The sequence below is a fragment of the Pleurodeles waltl genome, chromosome 4_1, assembly GCF_031143425.1.
Source record: "Pleurodeles waltl isolate 20211129_DDA chromosome 4_1, aPleWal1.hap1.20221129, whole genome shotgun sequence".
In the NCBI taxonomy this organism is placed as follows: domain Eukaryota; kingdom Metazoa; phylum Chordata; class Amphibia; order Caudata; family Salamandridae; genus Pleurodeles; species Pleurodeles waltl.
In genome coordinates, this window is record NC_090442.1 from 471,006,902 (window position 1) to 471,024,137 (window position 17,236).

The following is a 17,236-nucleotide window of genomic DNA, read 5'->3' on the forward strand; positions in this document are numbered from 1 at the left end:
TCAAATGTTATCTTGCTTGCCATTGGGATGAGATGCTTTAGTCCGCAGGGGGAGCAGAAAGACTGCTGCCCCCATCAGTTGGGGTGGGGGCATAATCATGCCCATGGAGGTGGGCTGTCCCCCACCTCTATTTTGTTTTATTCCCTGGCGTCTTGTGGGCTATCTACCCCTGCTCTGCCCCCCGCCCCGGTGGGCAATCTCCTATCTGCCCTCAGAGGGGCAAAAAGACTTTGTCCTCATTTACTTGGGGAGCAACCCCTCTTTTCTAAAAAAAGAAAATGTTTCCCTGGTGTCTAGTGGGCTGCTTGTCCCCCCTTTCCTCTTAGGGGGGCAGATCAAGGGTAATAATTCCTATCTGAACCCGGAGGGCAGGAAGACTTTTTTGGAGGACGGGGGGCACATTGCCTTGCCCAGGGCTGCCCAGTCAAACTAACCCAAAAAACATAGTCCCTGGGGTCTAGTGGGCTTTCTGCCCAGCCCAAATCCCCCCCCCAAATGGGTGTAGGGGGTGGGATTAGTACCCCTATCTGCCCCCTGGTAGGACAGAAAGACTGTGGACATTTGTTTGAGGTGGGTTCATTGGCATGCCCATTTACGGCAGCCCCGCCCCTATGTATTAAAAAAAAAAAAAGAGTGCCTGATGCCTAGTGGGTAGAAAGTCTAATTTTGCCTAAATCTTAGTGGGAGCAAACACCCTTGTCTAAGGGGCCTTCCCCCCTCCCTGGTATCTAGTGGAGTGGATTCCTGCTTGGGGAAATCGCCCTCCTGCGACGATCCCCAAGCAGGGATCCATTAGGGTGGGGTGCCATTGGAAAGGTGAGAGTCTCCTCTTTCCCATTATACCTTTCACATCTGCCTTAGTGCTTGGTGGACTGAGATATCCCCAAGAGCACTGATGCAGTGAAAGTGAAATGAGGCAATCAGTGCATTTAATTTTATTTTTCAGTGAAATGACGTCAGTGCACCATGTGTGCTGATTGTCATTTCACTGAAAAGCCAAAAACATCCTTGTGTGCTGGGTAGCTCTTCCCCAGCTCCCAAGGTTGTTTTTTGAAAAAGGAAAACCCTTTGGTGCGCTCACCAGAGGGATATCCTGTGCATTGTGTTTGGATGGCTGGGAGTCATCCGATACACACGAGCACCGTGGCATCGAACGACTTCCAGCCATCCAACACACGCAACAGGTTAAGGAAATGTGAAAAGCATTTAGTAGGCCCAAAACAGATACAAAGTCGAAAACAAAACACAATAAAAATCCCACTCCAACTTATAAAAATAGAGAGTAATTTAAAGCTCAAAATGACACATAAATGACACAAATCCAATAAGGGGAATCAGAGATATTAATTGTTAAAGTTGGAAATGAAAATACCACCAATTAACGTTAAGCTCCATTCACAATCATCTGATTGTGCGAGATCACTACACAGGTGTGATTTAAAAGTGACCCCATTGAGGCACGGTTCAGATATAGGAACCAAATTTGAAATGGAGCTGTTGACTTTTGGCAGGAAAGCTCCAAGCGGTAAAAATTCAAGATTCACACCCAAGGAAGGTCCCGCAGCTGGATACTTTTGGCACCTCCTCCTAATGACATTTTGGAGCTTGGATTCCTCTATCGGGCAAGGCTGCAAGCTGTAGTCAAATAGGGCTCCAGGAGGCTGGATACTCTCTGTGCCATCTCCCATTGAAATGGATTTGATGTTGCAGAAAAGCTTGAAGCGGAAGCAACGTTAATCTCAGGCCCACCGGCAATACACCTTTGTCGGATTGACTCAGCTGCTCCGTCCTGGGCCTCTTTGGACCAAAACATTTCTAAGTCCTACATTTTTTAGGATATTAAGAAGAGTACACTTTGGCACAGCCAAGGGTCCCAGGACTTCAGGAACAGCACTCGGGGTCAAGACTCACTCCAAAAGAAGCCACCAACACGGTCCAGGGCAGGTTCAGTTAGAACTGGTCAGCTCAGTGCTTCAGGACGAGGGCTTCTTACAGCTTTCTGTGTTCCTGTAGCTTAAAAGGTAGCTTAAAAGGTCGCTTAAAAGGTCAGCCAACTGACCCCTGAACTCCACTTCTTCGACCTGGGTACAAGTAGGAGTAGGCCGAGCCCTTCAGATCCCCTCACAGGTCTTAAACAGCAAATGTAGTTCTCCTTCTGCTCTTACACAGGTCCGGAGTATTCTGAAGAAGGTATCCAGGGGTGCCACATTTATGTCTGCCACTAGCTTGTGGGTGGAGGAGACTCCTGTCCCCTCCCTGACCAATAGAGGAAAAGTTATCAGGTGTAACCCTACCCACTTTTGCAGCAATTTCTGTCTGCCTCACACAGACCAATCCCACACTGCACCTCTCTACCTACATCCAATGTGGCAGAACCCTTTTTCCTCTGCTTTGGAGCCTTTGTGTACTAATCAGAAGAGTGGCCAGGAAAATGGGCAGCCCCTTTTCTATGGCCACTTCAACCAGTTCTGGAAGGCAAATCCTCTCCCACTGGGATTGTGTCTGCCTCAGTGGAGGAATAAAGAAGGACCCTGATGAGGTGTCAGCTAACATCTGCATGTGACAAGGCAGACCTCTTTGAAGTTAATCGAGTTCCTGGACACAGCACAGAGGGTCACCCTGCCAGAGGAGCTGAAATGCCAAGGCCTTTGTCCTGCTCTGGGGGTAGTTTTTTCACCTCACTGAGGGGAGAACTGAGCTGCCAGGTGATAACTGGAGCTCATTCAACTGGGCCTCCAGATGCTTTAGAAAGAGACAATAAGGTTCTAAACGTACCTTTTCATTAACAGTTATTACAAATTTGATTTTACCATTAAATTGGATTTTGGATTTTGAATAACTATTTTAAAAAAAACTGTTTGAATTTGATTTCTGACGGTTTCCTAATCAAACTTAGCATGTTAAATATAATAACGCAACCCAGTGTTTCCCTATGGAACAGCCGAAGTTGCTGAAGTGAAAACAGCTTTTGGGCTCTTTTCCCTGTAAGGACATTTATAAAAAAAAAACATTTATATGACCTACTTTTAAATGCCTTGCACCTTGCCTTATGGGCAGTAAGTCCTACTTGGATGTAACTTATTAATATTTAAATAGAAGGTTTAGGCCTATCAAAACAAACTATTTTGACGGGTCGAATTTGAAAACTGCAACACCCAGGCTACAATTGTTGGCAGAATGGATGCTACAGTTCACTTGTGACACTTAACTTACAGGTCCTAGGTACACTTTATAGCATATGCTAGGGACTTATAGGTAAGGTAAATATGACGATGAGGGGCATAACCAATTTCAACATGTTTTAGGGGACAGAGCACATGCCCTGGGGCCTGGTTAGCTGAGACCTAGTGCACAGATTCAGTACTTCTGTCTCAGCGAGTGAAAACATTCCAAAGGTAATGGAGATTAGCAATGATCCTGTATCATTGTTCGTAAGTTCTGGTTTTAACTCATATTATGGCTATCAAAAGCTGGCACCAAAGTATTAAGAGCACTACCGAAAATCACCATCTGACAAAAACTCTTAAAATTCAGACTTCGCGCTGCCTCAATCTTTTATAAGATTTCATGCATTGAGCGATATTTGTGGTTATTTGTTGGTTAAATTGTAGCTGTTGTACTCCTCACAGACAGCCCCAAACCAGATGATGAGGATGGTAAGTGTGATTCTTTACCTGTCAGAACTCGTTCGAATTACTGCAGGCGGGTGTAAAAGGATCTTTATTTTTTACAACAATGGTAATTGTGTCGCTATCCTGATGATGTGCAGGAGGTGCCATAGTTTAAGTAAACAAAAAAAAGCAATTTAAAAATTACAGATACAGAAGGCTGTTTCACACTCCCTCCTCCCCCCACAAAGTTGAATTAATTACATGTGCAGGCTGCACATGGTGGTTCCAGCAGTCACACGATCACAGCACCCAATAGTTATTCTACACTAATATTAATCTCGTCACTATTTTTTCCAGCAGAACCATTCTCAGTTTTAGGAGCAGTTGAGCTCGTTTATGACAAGTGTTCAGTCCTACTAGCATCACTCCAATTACAAAATCAAGAAGAGAATAGTGTGATCTATAAGCTGGCAATTATTCTTTCAATGGGCTCATCAGGGAAGTCGCCAGACCTTGACAACTTTTCATGGCAACACTTTACCAAGTGCGGTTAGGCAACCTTTGACGGCGTCCCAATGGGGAGACGGCAAAGCGCTGATGGCTGTACATTTGATATAATATTTTTACCCATATTGCTTCTCATGCACTAAAGAACTGGCAACATGAATTACTTTACATTTTTTTTAAATACGCTTTTGTTTAGCCCCCACTGCCAAAGTAAGATTCCCTTTATATAAGCAGTTACCCTTTGCCAGAGAATAATTTCTACACATTAGCCATAATTGTGAATATTTGTAAATACTTACATCGGGCCTCAGTCCTGCTGCCATTTCATAATACATCTCAGCCTCTTCGTTAAGACTGGCTTGGCTGAAAAAAAGGAATAAACAAACAACACACTTTAAAAAACACAGAAGAGTCCTGAAAGGCCAGTAGCCTCACCCCCCTGTATAGTTGAGATGAAAGTCGGTTTTACCCCAAAGCTCCCCGCTTGAAATGTATCCATCACTCCCAAAAACAGACATGTAATAGTGCTTTGGAGATGGACTGTGCAAGTCATGGAGCATTACCAGACGCTCCAAAATGTAGATATGTTACTAGACCCAAAATATTGCTGCTGGTTCCTGTTTTTCTACTGGGACTTCCAGTTCAGAGCAGACTTCGCCTAGCAGTTCAGGCTGGGCTGTTCCAACTGGAGTAAGACCAAGGCTGATCTTCATTCGGCAGTATCTGGTCTGCGGTACATGGTGGGCAAAAAAACAAAGGGACTAGGATGCAATCTGCATAATCGCCAGTGGCTGGGATTAATTCAAGTATTCCACCTGTCACTTTTTGTATCCCACTGAGCGACTGGCACTGCTAGATCGCTGCATCCCGATTAGATAACTAAGTCATTGGGGATCTTAGATCTCTTTTACAAATCTCACCAAGGGGTGAGATGCTGTATGAAGGTCACATCTGTCTCCCGTCCAGTGGTGCCCCAGCCTTCAGATATTCTTTAATGGGATCCTGTGCAAGGCCAGTAAGGATTACCCACTTGTGATGGTACTTCAGTAGTGCTCTCGCATATGGTGTTACAAAGAGTACTAGCAACTCCACCTGTGCAAAGAGTACACTCTCTGCAAACAGAGAAGACAAAGTTAACCTTCAAATATGAGAACAAGCCCATGTTTGAACATACCGGTCCAGAGAAAGGCAACACATTTCTGCAAACGAAGAGAACATTAATGCACTCCGTGATTCCTACACTATTTATCAAACCGTTCAGAAAACAACAGAGGACCGAGATACAAAATTAGTGTTTGCCTTAAAGGTCGCATTAGCCAGTTCAACAGAGGGTAAGTTCCTTCTTGGTAAAATTAATTCTCCTACTTCGGCATAGATTCACAGGCTTATATATTTCTACAGAAAGCCATATGTTGATTAAAAAGAACTGGCAAAACTATGTTCCACTAATATCAGGAGTTTCCTAAAGCCCTGATCAACGGGATTAAATAAAACTGGATTATATAGACAGCAGACCAAGCTGCTGCATTCGACCTTTTTTGGGAAAGCCTGGCATGTCCTATTCATTTAGTGACCAAACCTATCCTAGGAATGTAATTTTAAATAGGTAACTTTTTTTTTACTAGAAGGTAGGATTTTCTTCAGATTTACACCACTGCTCAGAGAAGATAAATAGTATGTAAAAAGGGAACCTCAGCATACTTTTTTGTACGGGATGGATGCGGGATAAGTGCAGAAATGCCTCCCGATCTCTTCAGAACCCCCACCCCTCATCACACCATGATTTTTAGGGATGAGCGCAGCGCTCTGTCCCTGTAGGAATCGCTCGGTGGGCTTTTAACCACGCCCATGTCAAGCCCATCATTTTGTTGGTTTGTGGGCTTGCCTTTTAAAATTTGCTTGATTTCATTAGTGAAAGACATGCATACGTGATGCCTTTTCCAGTGTTTAGCCCTCCTCAAGCACACCAGTAAAGTACTGAAAACATACGAGGCTCTGTGTTTTTCATGTATTTTCTGGACTACTTTTTCTCCTTATTTCATAGGCAGCATGATCTTGCAGGGCTGCAGTGGTGCGCTTCGCATGACATTGACCCTGTTACATGGATCCTTGCACTTTTGTCGGTTACATGGATAATTGCACTGTTGCCAATAGGTTTGACTGCGAGAAAATGTCAGTTTCCTTTTGTGTGTTTGCTTCACACTCATGGCGGCTGTCGGCTCGCTTATGTGAAACTGTTTTAATTTTTATTTTCAGTTTATGTGGCAAGAAAAGTCCGGTTAGTAGTTTAGAATGCCAATAGCTCTAACTTGAACAAATGCAAGACCCACAGCATTGCAAATGCTTGTTATTTTAAGTCAATGGGTTTGCCATTGCTAAAGTAAATGTGTGCCAAAGAATGGGGTACACTCCGGGCCAGCATACGGGGGTGCGGCTGCACTGGGTGCTGACCTGCAAACGGGGGCCGGAGGGGTGCACTGACCTCTAGGGGCATGCTGAGCAATAACACACAATATAAAAGCACCTGATGCAGAGTTCCTTGTATGTCCAGTGTTATGCCTCTTGTGATTCATATGAGAGAGCGAGAGCGAGAGCAAGAGCGAGAGAGATGGGAGTTTTGCCTAGTGGCAGTTTTGACGCCATTCAGTAGCGCAGAGGGTTTATATGCCTGCTTCAAAGAACAGAACTATATGTGGAGATCTGAGTGGATTAGTAAAGCAACCTTTACTAGTGCTTTAAAACAAATGAAATGTATATGAGAAAGGGGCTATGGAGAGATGAGTGGCACTTTTGCCAGGTGGTAGTGAGGGAATCCGAGGAGGAGGTCATGGGGGAAGGGGCACCAAAAAAGACAGTCCCACCGGGCACCACCAGCGCTAAAGCCAGCCCTGGGTACATTTCTATTGTGCAAAGTAAAACCTAAGCAATGGGGACTGTTTGAAAAATCAGATATAAAGAGTTGGCCGAAAAACACAATAATAAGCATGATAAATACTCCCCCGCTTTACTCACGGGATGATCCTTTTCTAGAAAGGATTAATCTGCCATTTTGCAGTATTTGTGTTGGTCACAGTGCTTACAGCCATTTTCAATAATTTAGAGTAGGCAACCCAACCTCCTGTGCGAGTTAAAGTATACTGGACTACACTGTACTAATTATAACTGAATAAATAACTATGAACACAGATTTCTTTTAATTAAAAAGAACTCTTTTTAAAGCTATTCATTTTTTTTTTTAACAGTCAATCCGAGTTTCTTGTTGAAAACTTGTTATGAAAAACATCGGCTGTCTTGCAAAGGGATGGCTTTGAAAGTAAACGTTTAACTACTCTAACAGTGAAAGCAAACAAGTAAATACCCAATAAATGTCACTTCCTCCCACATGGTGTACAGCGTGCTTGCATTCAAAAACAACACTGTAGGAGCATCGTGTCTTCATTTCACTGGGCGCGCTGCGTTCGCCAATACACTGTATTAATTAGCGTGGGGACCTTACACCGCAGCTGCACGCAACTAGCACGCGCTCTGGATCTCAGGACTCAACAGGCCGAAGTACCTCTTCCACGAGCCACCGGATGGAAGCCATCCGGCCAGATCCAGCCCAGACGTCTTCATTCTGTCCTGAGCTACAAGGATGCTGGGGCTTCGTGGATCAGCTTCGAACCAAACAGAACATCGGGCTTACAGTTAAAAAAATAAATGAATTACATCATCATAAATAAAAACATCACCATTCACGGTACCATACTTATGTTTACGGATAACATTTCCTGTTAATTTCCTGTAAACCCTCCGTGAACCTTTTCCCAATCTACTTCCTAATTCATCTTCACAAGACAGCTATACTTAACTGCATAATGTCGCAAATGACGCGACTATGACCTTGGCCTAACATTCCACTGCGATATGAATAAAGGAACAAACGTAAAATGAGCATCGGATACCCAATATGTAGGGTGACCACCTCGCATTGAGGCAAATTCTGGACAGGACTAAAAAGTTCAAGACAAAGGGTAAAAATTCAGGACAAAAATTCAAGATCAAACGTCAGTTTTACAGACACACCCACGAGAGGCCATGCCTCACTATGTTGTCAGTGCATTTATTTACTCTTTTTTACCATAGCACTATTTATTCACTGTGGTCTTTTTGTGATTGCCTCCTGGTATGCTACATTCAGGTCTCACAGTACGTCCTTGTTTAGTAGTAAATTAATGCCCTTCAGCACTGTGTCAAGGCAATCGCCCCTACCCAAATCTACCCAATCTTTCTTGAAGAGAAAGTAACCGCAAACTTTTGATTATGTTTCTGTACATTTTAAAACCCCTGGCAAACAGTTTGGGAAACATTAAGGTAACTAACCTTATGCTAGCTTAAACAAATTGAACAAAATAATCTGGCTCACCCCAACCGCCTGTGGACTTTCAACCTAAAAAAATAAATAATGAGGCAGGACAGATGGTGTGGGTGACAATCTCGCACCTAATGTCAGGATGTGAGGTACCCACAACTCGCCTGCAGTCTCACAGCACTAGAGTGTATGTCTGGGACTCTACATTTATCTCAGAAATGGGAGTTCAAACTACCAAAGATAATAAAAGAGGAAGATGAAATTCAGACCAAATAGGAGGTCCACGGCAAGTGATTCCAAGGGTTGTTGCTAAAAACCGGATACATAAGGAAGAGAAGAGCAATGTGGGACAATTCCTAAAATCAGACAAGATGGGTCTACCAAGACTATCGGAAGGTATTGGGTACCTTGGGAGTTGTCTCTGCACACAGGAGAGAAACAGAAGAGGCACTGTAAAGTGGTTGAACAAGCAACACCCATCCTCCTTGGCAAACTCTTCTGGTGCAATGGTCTGCTGTTCGTGCTTGTGAAGAGTGAGCAGGGGCCAGACCCCTTGCAAGGTTGTGCAGGACAATTGCCCGCTTTGTCCATGTCTTTAAATGGTTTTGAAATTGAGCAAAAGCCAAACTAGTGATTTGGGTTATCCCTAAGTGGCAAGTACATATAGAATCTTCAAAATACTTGGGATGTAAATTGCACAAACAAAATGTAAAAAATGTTAAAATATACTTAGTGTTTCTTTAACATATGTACATCACTCTAATCTACTCTGCATCTCTGCACTTTATGCCACGGCACTCTACACCACTTTACTCTATGCCATCACACTCTATGCCACTCCACTCTACCCTCCACCTCACCACTCTAAGCCACTTCACTCTATTGTGAAACAATCTACTTTACGCCACTGCATTCTGTGCCACTGCATTCTATGCCACTGCACTCTATGCCACTGCACTGTGCATCACTCCACTCTCTGCAACTGCACTCTACAGCACTATACTCTACTCTGCACCACTCTACACTACTCCACTCTACACCACTGCGCTCTCTGCCACGCAAGTCTACTCTGCACTCTATGCCACCGCACCACTCTCCGCTACTGCACTCTATTGTATGCCACTTTACTCCACTGCACTCTATGCCACTCTACTCTGCCCAATGCCACTCCATGCCACTGCACTCTATGCCAATGCACTCTACGCCACTATACTCTGCACCACTCTACACTTCTCCATTCTGCACCACTCTATGCCGGTAAGCAGCCTTAACCGCGACTCATGAACAACGAAGTTGTGGACAACGAAAGCGGAACAACGCTTTCGTTAACCACGACTTCCTTGTTCAGTGCCTTAACCACGCATGTGCTTAACCACGCACATGCGTGGTTAAGGCACAGAAGAAGAGAGTCGGCTGAGGAGGACAATGTGATCAGGTAAGTGGGGTGGGACTGAGGCTGTTTTAGGGTGCGGGGGGGGGTCGGGGTATTTTTAGTTTTAGGGGGTGGGGGGTCAGGTGGTTTAGAGGCGGGGGTGGGGGTATTTTTAGTTTTAGGGGCGGGGTGGGTGGTCCAGGGTATTTTTAGTTTTTGGGTTGGGGTAGTTTAGGTTTTAGGGGTGGTGCGGGTTGGGGTGGTTTTAGGGCTGGGGTCGCAGTAATTTTAGGGGGGTTGGGGGTCAGGGTGGTTTTAGGGGCGGGGTGGGGGTTGGGTTGGTTTTAGGTTTAAGGGGTGGGGGTGGAGGGGTCGGGGTACTGTTTAAGGGTGGGGGTGGGTGGGCCAGCGGGGTCGAATGCAGGAACCATGCATGCCATTCACTAATGCCTTTACCAGGAATGCCTTTACAACGCAAAATCATTGTTTAGGCATTCGTGGTAAAGGCATTAGTGGTAACAACACGGTCATTGTTCCGACCGTGTTGTTTAGGCAAGCGTGGTTCCAGCATGGGTTGTCGCGACATACATTCCTCTATGCCACTGCACTCTATGTCATGCGAGCCTACTCTGCACTCAATGCTACTGCACCATTCTACAATACTGCACTCTCTGCCATTCTATGCCACTCTACTCTGCCCAACGCCACTCTAAACCACTGCACTCTGCACCAATGCACTCTAAACAACTGCACTGCACCCACTGCACTGTACTCTGCACCACTGGGCTCTACTCCACACCACTAGGCCACTAACTTTAGCCATGCTGAACAGCAGCCACTCTGGTGTATAACATGGCTAAAACGCATTGACAAAGCCAATAACTCTTGGTTAGACGAAACCTATTGGCTTTGCCAATGCTTGTTAGTACTATGAGGTACTGAGGTCCCTGAAAGAACTGTGAATGTGTAAATCCTTATTATAAACATGAATTTGACGTCTCGTTAGGGGTAGTAAGCGCTATATAATGAAAATGTCACTTACCCAGTGTACATCTGTTCGTGGCATCAGTCGCTGAAGATTCACATGTTGTGCATAGCCCGCCATCTGGTGTTGGGTCGGAGTGTTACAAGTTGTTTTTCTTCGAAGAAGTCTTTCGAGTCACGGGACCGAGGGACTCCTCCTCTTTGTCTCCATTGCGCATGGGCGTCGACTCCATCTTCGATTGTTTTCCCCGCAGAGGGTGAGGTAGGAGTTGTTTGTTAGTAATAGTGCCCATGCAATGGAGTGAATAAGTATGTACGTATCTAAGATTTAATATATTTACAAATGTACAAAGTTGAAGCTAACTTCCAAACGGCTACAGGCTCCCGGGGAGGTGGGTGGGCACATGTGAATCTTCAGCGACTGATGCCACGAACAGATGTACACTGGGTAAGTGACATTTTCAGTTCGATGGCATCTGTCGCTGTAGATACACATGTTGTGCATAGACTAGTAAGCAGTTATCTCCCCAAAAGCGGTGGCTCAGCCTGTAGGAGTGGAAGTAGTCTGAAATAAGGTTCTTAGTACGGCTTGACCTACTGTGGCTTGTTGTGCTGATAGCACGTCTACACAGTAGTGCTTGGTAAATGTGTGAGGCGTAGACCATGTGGCTGCCTTACATATTTCGTGCATTGGAATATTCCCTAGGAAGGCCATGGTAGCGCCTTTCTTTCTGGTTGAGTGTGCCCTTGGTGTAATGGGCAGTTGTCTTTTTGCTTTAAGGTAGAAGATCTGGATGCACTTAACTATCCATCTGGCTATACCCTGTTTCGAGATTGGGTTTCCTGCGTGAGGTTTTTGAAATGCAATAAACAGTTGTTTAGTTTTCCTGATGCTTTTAGTTCTGTCGATGTAGTACATTAGTGCTCTTTTGACGTCTAATGTATGTAGTGCCCTTTCAGCTATGGAATCTGGCTGTGGGAAGAACACTGGTAGCTCTACCGTTTGATTTAGGTGGAATGGTGAAATAACCTTTGGCAAAAATTTAGGATTGGTCCTTAGGACTACTTTATTTTTGTGTAGTTGGATAAAAGGTTCTTGTATTGTAAACGCCTGAATTTCACTTACTCTTCTTAGAGATGTGATGGCGATGAGAAATGCAACTTTCCAGGTTAGGAATTGTATTTCGCAAGAGTGCATAGGTTCAAAGGGTGGACCCATGAGCCTGGTTAAGACGATGTTAAGGTTCCATGAAGGAACGGGTGGTGTCCTTGGTGGTATAATTCTTTTGAGGCCTTCCATAAATGCTTTAATGACAGGTATCCTAAATAGTGAAGTTGAATGGGTAATCTGCAGGTATGCAGATATTGCTGCTAGGTGTATCTTAATGGAAGAGAAGGCCAGGTTCGTTTTTTGTAAGTGTAGTAAGTAACCCACTACATCTTTTGGAGATGCGTGTAATGGTTGAATTTGATTATGATGGCAATAGCAAACAAATCTTTTCCATTTGCTTGCATAGCAGTGCCTAGTGGATGGTCTTCTGGCTTGCTTTATGACTTCCATACATTCTTGTGTGAGGTTTAAGTGTCCGAATTCTAGGATTTCAGGAGCCAGATTGCTAGATTCAGCGATGCTGGCTTTGGATGCCTGATCTGTTGGTTGTGTTGCGTTAACAGATCTGGCCAGTTGGGCAACTTGACGTGGGGTACTACTGATAGGTCTAGCAGTGTTGTGTACCATGGTTGCCTTGCCCACGTTGGTGCTATCAGTATGAGTTTGAGTTTGTTTTGACTCAATTTGTTTACTAGATATGGAAGGAGAGGGAGAGGGGGAAAAGCGTACGCAAATATCCCTGACCAGTTCATCCATAGGGCATTGCCTTGAGACTGCCTGTGTGGGTATCTGGATGCGAAGTTTTGGCATTTTGCGTTCTCCTTCGTTGCAAATAAGTCTATTTGAGGTGTTCCCCAACGTTTGAAGTAAGTGTTTAGAATTTGGGGGTGAATTTCCCACTCGTGGACCTGTTGGTGATCAAGAGAGATTGTCTGCAAGCTGATTCTGGATCCCTGGAATAAACTGTGCTATTAGGCGAATGTGGTTGTGAATTGCCCATTGCCATATTTTTTGTGCCAGCAGGCACAGCTGTGTCGAGTGTGTCCCCCCCTGTTTGTTTAGATAATACATTATTGTCATGTTGTCTGTTTTGACGAGAATGTATTTGTGAGTTATGAGTGGTTGAAATGCTTTTAATGCTTGGAAAACTGCTAGTAGTTCGAGGTGATTTATATGCAGCTTTCTTTGATGTACGTCCCATTGTCCTTGTATGCTGTGGTGACTGAGGTGTGCTCCCCACCCTGTCATGGAAGCATCTGTTATCACGTATTGTGGCACTGGGTCTTGGAAAGGCCGCCCTTTGTTTAAATTTATGTTGTTCCACCATAGAAGCGAGAGGTATGTTAGGCGGTCTATCAACACCAGATCTAGAAGCTGACCCTGTGCTTGAGACCATTGTGATGCTAGGCACTGTTGTAAGGGCCGCATGTGCAACCTTGCGTGTGGGACAATGGCTATGCATGAGGACATCATGCCTAGTAGTTGTAATATCATCTTCACTTGTATTTTTTGTGTTGGATACATGCGTTGTATAATCTTTTGGAAATTTTGAACCCTTTGTGGACTTGGAGTGGCTATTCCCTTTGTTGTATCTATTGTGGCACCTAGGTATTGTTGTACCTTGCACGGCAGAATGTGTGATTTTGCATAGTTGATGGTGAAACCGAGTTTGTAGAGGGTTTGCATGACTTGATCTGTGTGGTGCGAGCACCTTGTCAGTGAGTCGGTCTTGATTAGCCAGTCGTCTAGATACGGGAATACGTGTATTTGCTGCCTTCTGATGTGTGCAGCCACTACTGCTAGGCACTTTGTGAAGACTCTTGGTGCAGTTGTTAAACCGAAGGGCAATACTTTGAATTGGTAATGTATTCCCTTGAATACGAACCTTAGGTATTTCCTGTGCGACGGATGTATTGGTATGTGGAAATACGCGTCTTTGAGATCTAAGGTTGTCATGTAGTCCTGTTGCTTTAGCAATGGTAACACTTCTTGTAGCGTGACCATGTGAAAGTGTTCTGATTTGATGTAGGTGTTTAGTGTTCTGAGGTCTAGGATTGGTCTCAGTGTTTTGTCCTTTTTTGGTATTAGGAAGTACAGGGAATAAACTCCTGTGTTTATTTGTGTCTTAGGTACTAGTTCTATTGCATTCTTTTGCAATAATGCTTGAACTTCTATTTCCAGAAGGTCTGAATGTTGTTTTGATAAATTCTGTGCTTTTGGTGGTATGTTTGGAGGGATTTGCAGAAATTCTATGCAATAACTATGTTGGATAATTGCTAGGACCCAAGTGTCTGTAGTTATTTCCTCCCATGCTTGGTAATACTGACCTATTCTTCCCCCCACTGGTGTTGTGTGGAGGGGATGAGTGACATGTGAGTCACTGTTTGGTTGTAGGGGTTTTGGGGCTTTGAAATTTTCCCCTATTCCTAGGGAATTGTCCTCTGTATTGGCCCCGAAAGCCTCCCCTTTGGTACTGTCCCTGGTAGCTGGACAGTGTGGCCTGTGAGGTGCTGGCTTGTGTGGCTTGACCCCGAAACCCCCCTCTAAAGGATGTTTTGCGGAATGTGCTGTAAGTGCCTCTGCTCTGCGGGGAGTAGAGTGCGCCCATGGCTTTAGCAGTGTCAGTGTCCTTTTTGAGTTTTTCAATCGCCGTGTCCACTTCTGGTCCGAACAGTTGTTTCTCATTGAATGGCATATTGAGCACTGCCTGCTGAATCTCTGGTTTAAAACCAGACGTTCGTAGCCATGCGTGCCTTCTGATAGTCACAGATGTGTTAATTGTTCTTGCAGCTGTGTCCGCTGCATCCATAGAGGAGCGTATCTGATAATTAGATATGTTCTGTCCTTCCTCAACCACCTGTTTCGCCCTCTTTTGTAGCTCTTTGGGTAGATGCTCAATGAGGTGTTGCATCTCGTCCCAATGGGCTCTGTCATAGCGCGCAAGTAGTGCTTGAGAGTTAGCGATGCGCCACTGGTTTGCAGCTTGTACTGCGACTCTCTTTACGGCTGCATCGAACTTGCGGCTCTCTTTATCTGGGGGCGGTGCATCCCCAGATGTGTGGGAGTTGGCTCTCTTGCGAGCTGCTCCTACTACAACGGAATCTGGTGGCAGCTGTGAGCTGATGAAAACAGGGTCTGTGGGAGGTGCTTTATATTTCTTTTCCACTCTTGGTGTTATTGCTCTACTCTTGACCGGCTCCTTGAAGATTTCCTTTGCGTGCCGAAGCATTCCTGGGAGCATAGGCAGGCTTTGGTAGGAGCTATGGGTGGAGGAGAGGGTGTTGAATAAGAAGTCATCCTCGACTGGTTCCGAGTGTAGGGACACGTTGTGGAACTCTGCTGCCCTAGCCACCACTTGTGAGTATGCTGTGCTATCTTCCAGTGGTGAGGGCTTTGTAGGGTACGCCTCTGGACTGTTGTCCGACACTGGGGCGTCGTATAAGTCCCAAGCGTCTTGGTCCTGATCACCTTGGCTCATGGTGGTGTGAGCCGGGGAATGTGATGGAGTTTGTGCCGGTTAAACGTTAGTTACAGGTGGAGGAGAGGGTGGCGGAGTTACCTTTTGAGAGGGTGGCGGAGTTACCTTTTTCACCATTTTTGTTTGTGGTGCTTGATCTGATTGAAACTCCAGTCTCCTTTTTCTCCTAATAGGGGGAAGGGTGCTTATTTTCCCTGTTCCTTCCTGTATAAAAATACGTTTCTGAGTGTGGTCCACTTCGGTGGATTGCAACTCTTCCTCAAATCTATGCTTTCGCATCTGAGAGGACAGTGATTGCTCCTCTGAATAGGAACCGGTAGGTGGGTCGGTTGCGGGTTGTTTTTGCACCGAAACCCTGTCTGTACTCTTTTTCGGCTCCGAAGTGACCTTCTTCTTTTTCGGAGTCGAACCCTCTCGGCGTCGATCTTCCTCGGTGCCGCTGTCTCTGCGTCGAGCAGTTTCGGCTCAGATATCTCGGCGTCGATGTTTTTCAGCAGCACTTTCTCGGTCCCGAGAAGGCTGTGCGCCGGTGTCTCGACCGGAGTCGGACGATCTCGGCACCATTTCGGCCTTTTTCGGTGCCGATGGTCGGTCACCGAATTTATGGGTCGAGCCATGGCCTGGTGGCAGTGGCGTCCCCTGGGCCTTGTCACTTTTCTTGTGTGCTGGCTTCGACGTCTTACTCACAGTTTTTTGGTTGTCGAATTCTTCGGAGTCCGAATCATTGATCAAGAAGGTTTCTTCTTCCTCTTGTTCCTCGAACTCTCGGTGAGCTGTCGGCGTGGACGCCATCTGCAGTCTTCTGGCTCGACGGTCACGGAGTGTTTTTCGGGACAGGAACGCACGACAGGCCTCGCAAGTCTCTTCACTGTGCTCAGGCGACAGGCACAGGTTACAGACCAAATGTTGGTCTGTATACGGGTATTTGTTGTGGCATTTAGGACAGAAACGGAACGGGGTCCGTTCCATCAGCGTTGTTTTACATGCGGTCGGGCCGACCAGGCCCCGAAGGGGGATCGAAAACTACCCCGAAGGGTACCGGAGCTCTTCACTCTTCGATTCGGTGTCGATTCTAACTAAGCCGATCCCGAACGCAACAATACCGACGTAATTTTTCCGATATTTAGCTAACTTTCCGTTCCGAAACCCGGAGCGAAAGGAACACGTCCGAACCCGATGGCGGAAAGAAAACAATTGAAGATGGAGTCGACGCCCATGCGCAATGGAGACAAAGAGGAGGAGTCCCTCGGTCCCGTGACTCGAAAGACTTCTTCGAAGAAAAACAACTTGTAACACTCCGACCCAACACCAGATGGCGGGCTATGCACAACATGTGAATCTTCAGCGACTGATGCCACGAACAGATGTACACTGGGTAAGTGACATTTTCATTATATAGCGCTTACTACCCCTAACGAGACGTCAAATTCATGTTTATAATAAGGATTTACACATTCACAGTTCTTTCAGGGACCTCAGTACCTCATAGTACTAACAAGCATTGGCAAAGCCAATAGGTTTCGTCTAACCAAGAGTTATTGGCTTTGTCAATGCGTTTTAGCCATGTTATACACCAGAGTGGCTGCTGTTCAGCATGGCTAAAGTTAGTGGCCTAGTGGTGTGGAGTAGAGCCCAGTGGTGCAGAGTACAGTGCAGTGGGTGCAGTGCAGTTGTTTAGAGTGCATTGGTGCAGAGTGCAGTGGTTTAGAGTGGCGTTGGGCAGAGTAGAGTGGCATAGAATGGCAGAGAGTGCAGTATTGTAGAATGGTGCAGTAGCATTGAGTGCAGAGTAGGCTCGCATGACATAGAGTGCAGTGGCATA

General features: G+C 45.5%; 1 protein-coding gene across 1 annotated transcript in view; it reads right to left on the bottom strand.

Annotated features, from left to right (window-relative positions):
- The window catches only part of TMTC2 (transmembrane O-mannosyltransferase targeting cadherins 2), a 585,628-nt gene that overhangs the window by 109,016 nt on the left and 459,376 nt on the right, over window positions 1-17,236 (bottom strand). Inside the window, exon 11 of the mRNA XM_069228756.1 lies at window positions 4,418-4,481. Coding sequence (XP_069084857.1) covers window positions 4,418-4,481 — 64 coding nt within the window. The remainder of the gene's footprint in view (window positions 1-4,417; window positions 4,482-17,236) is intronic.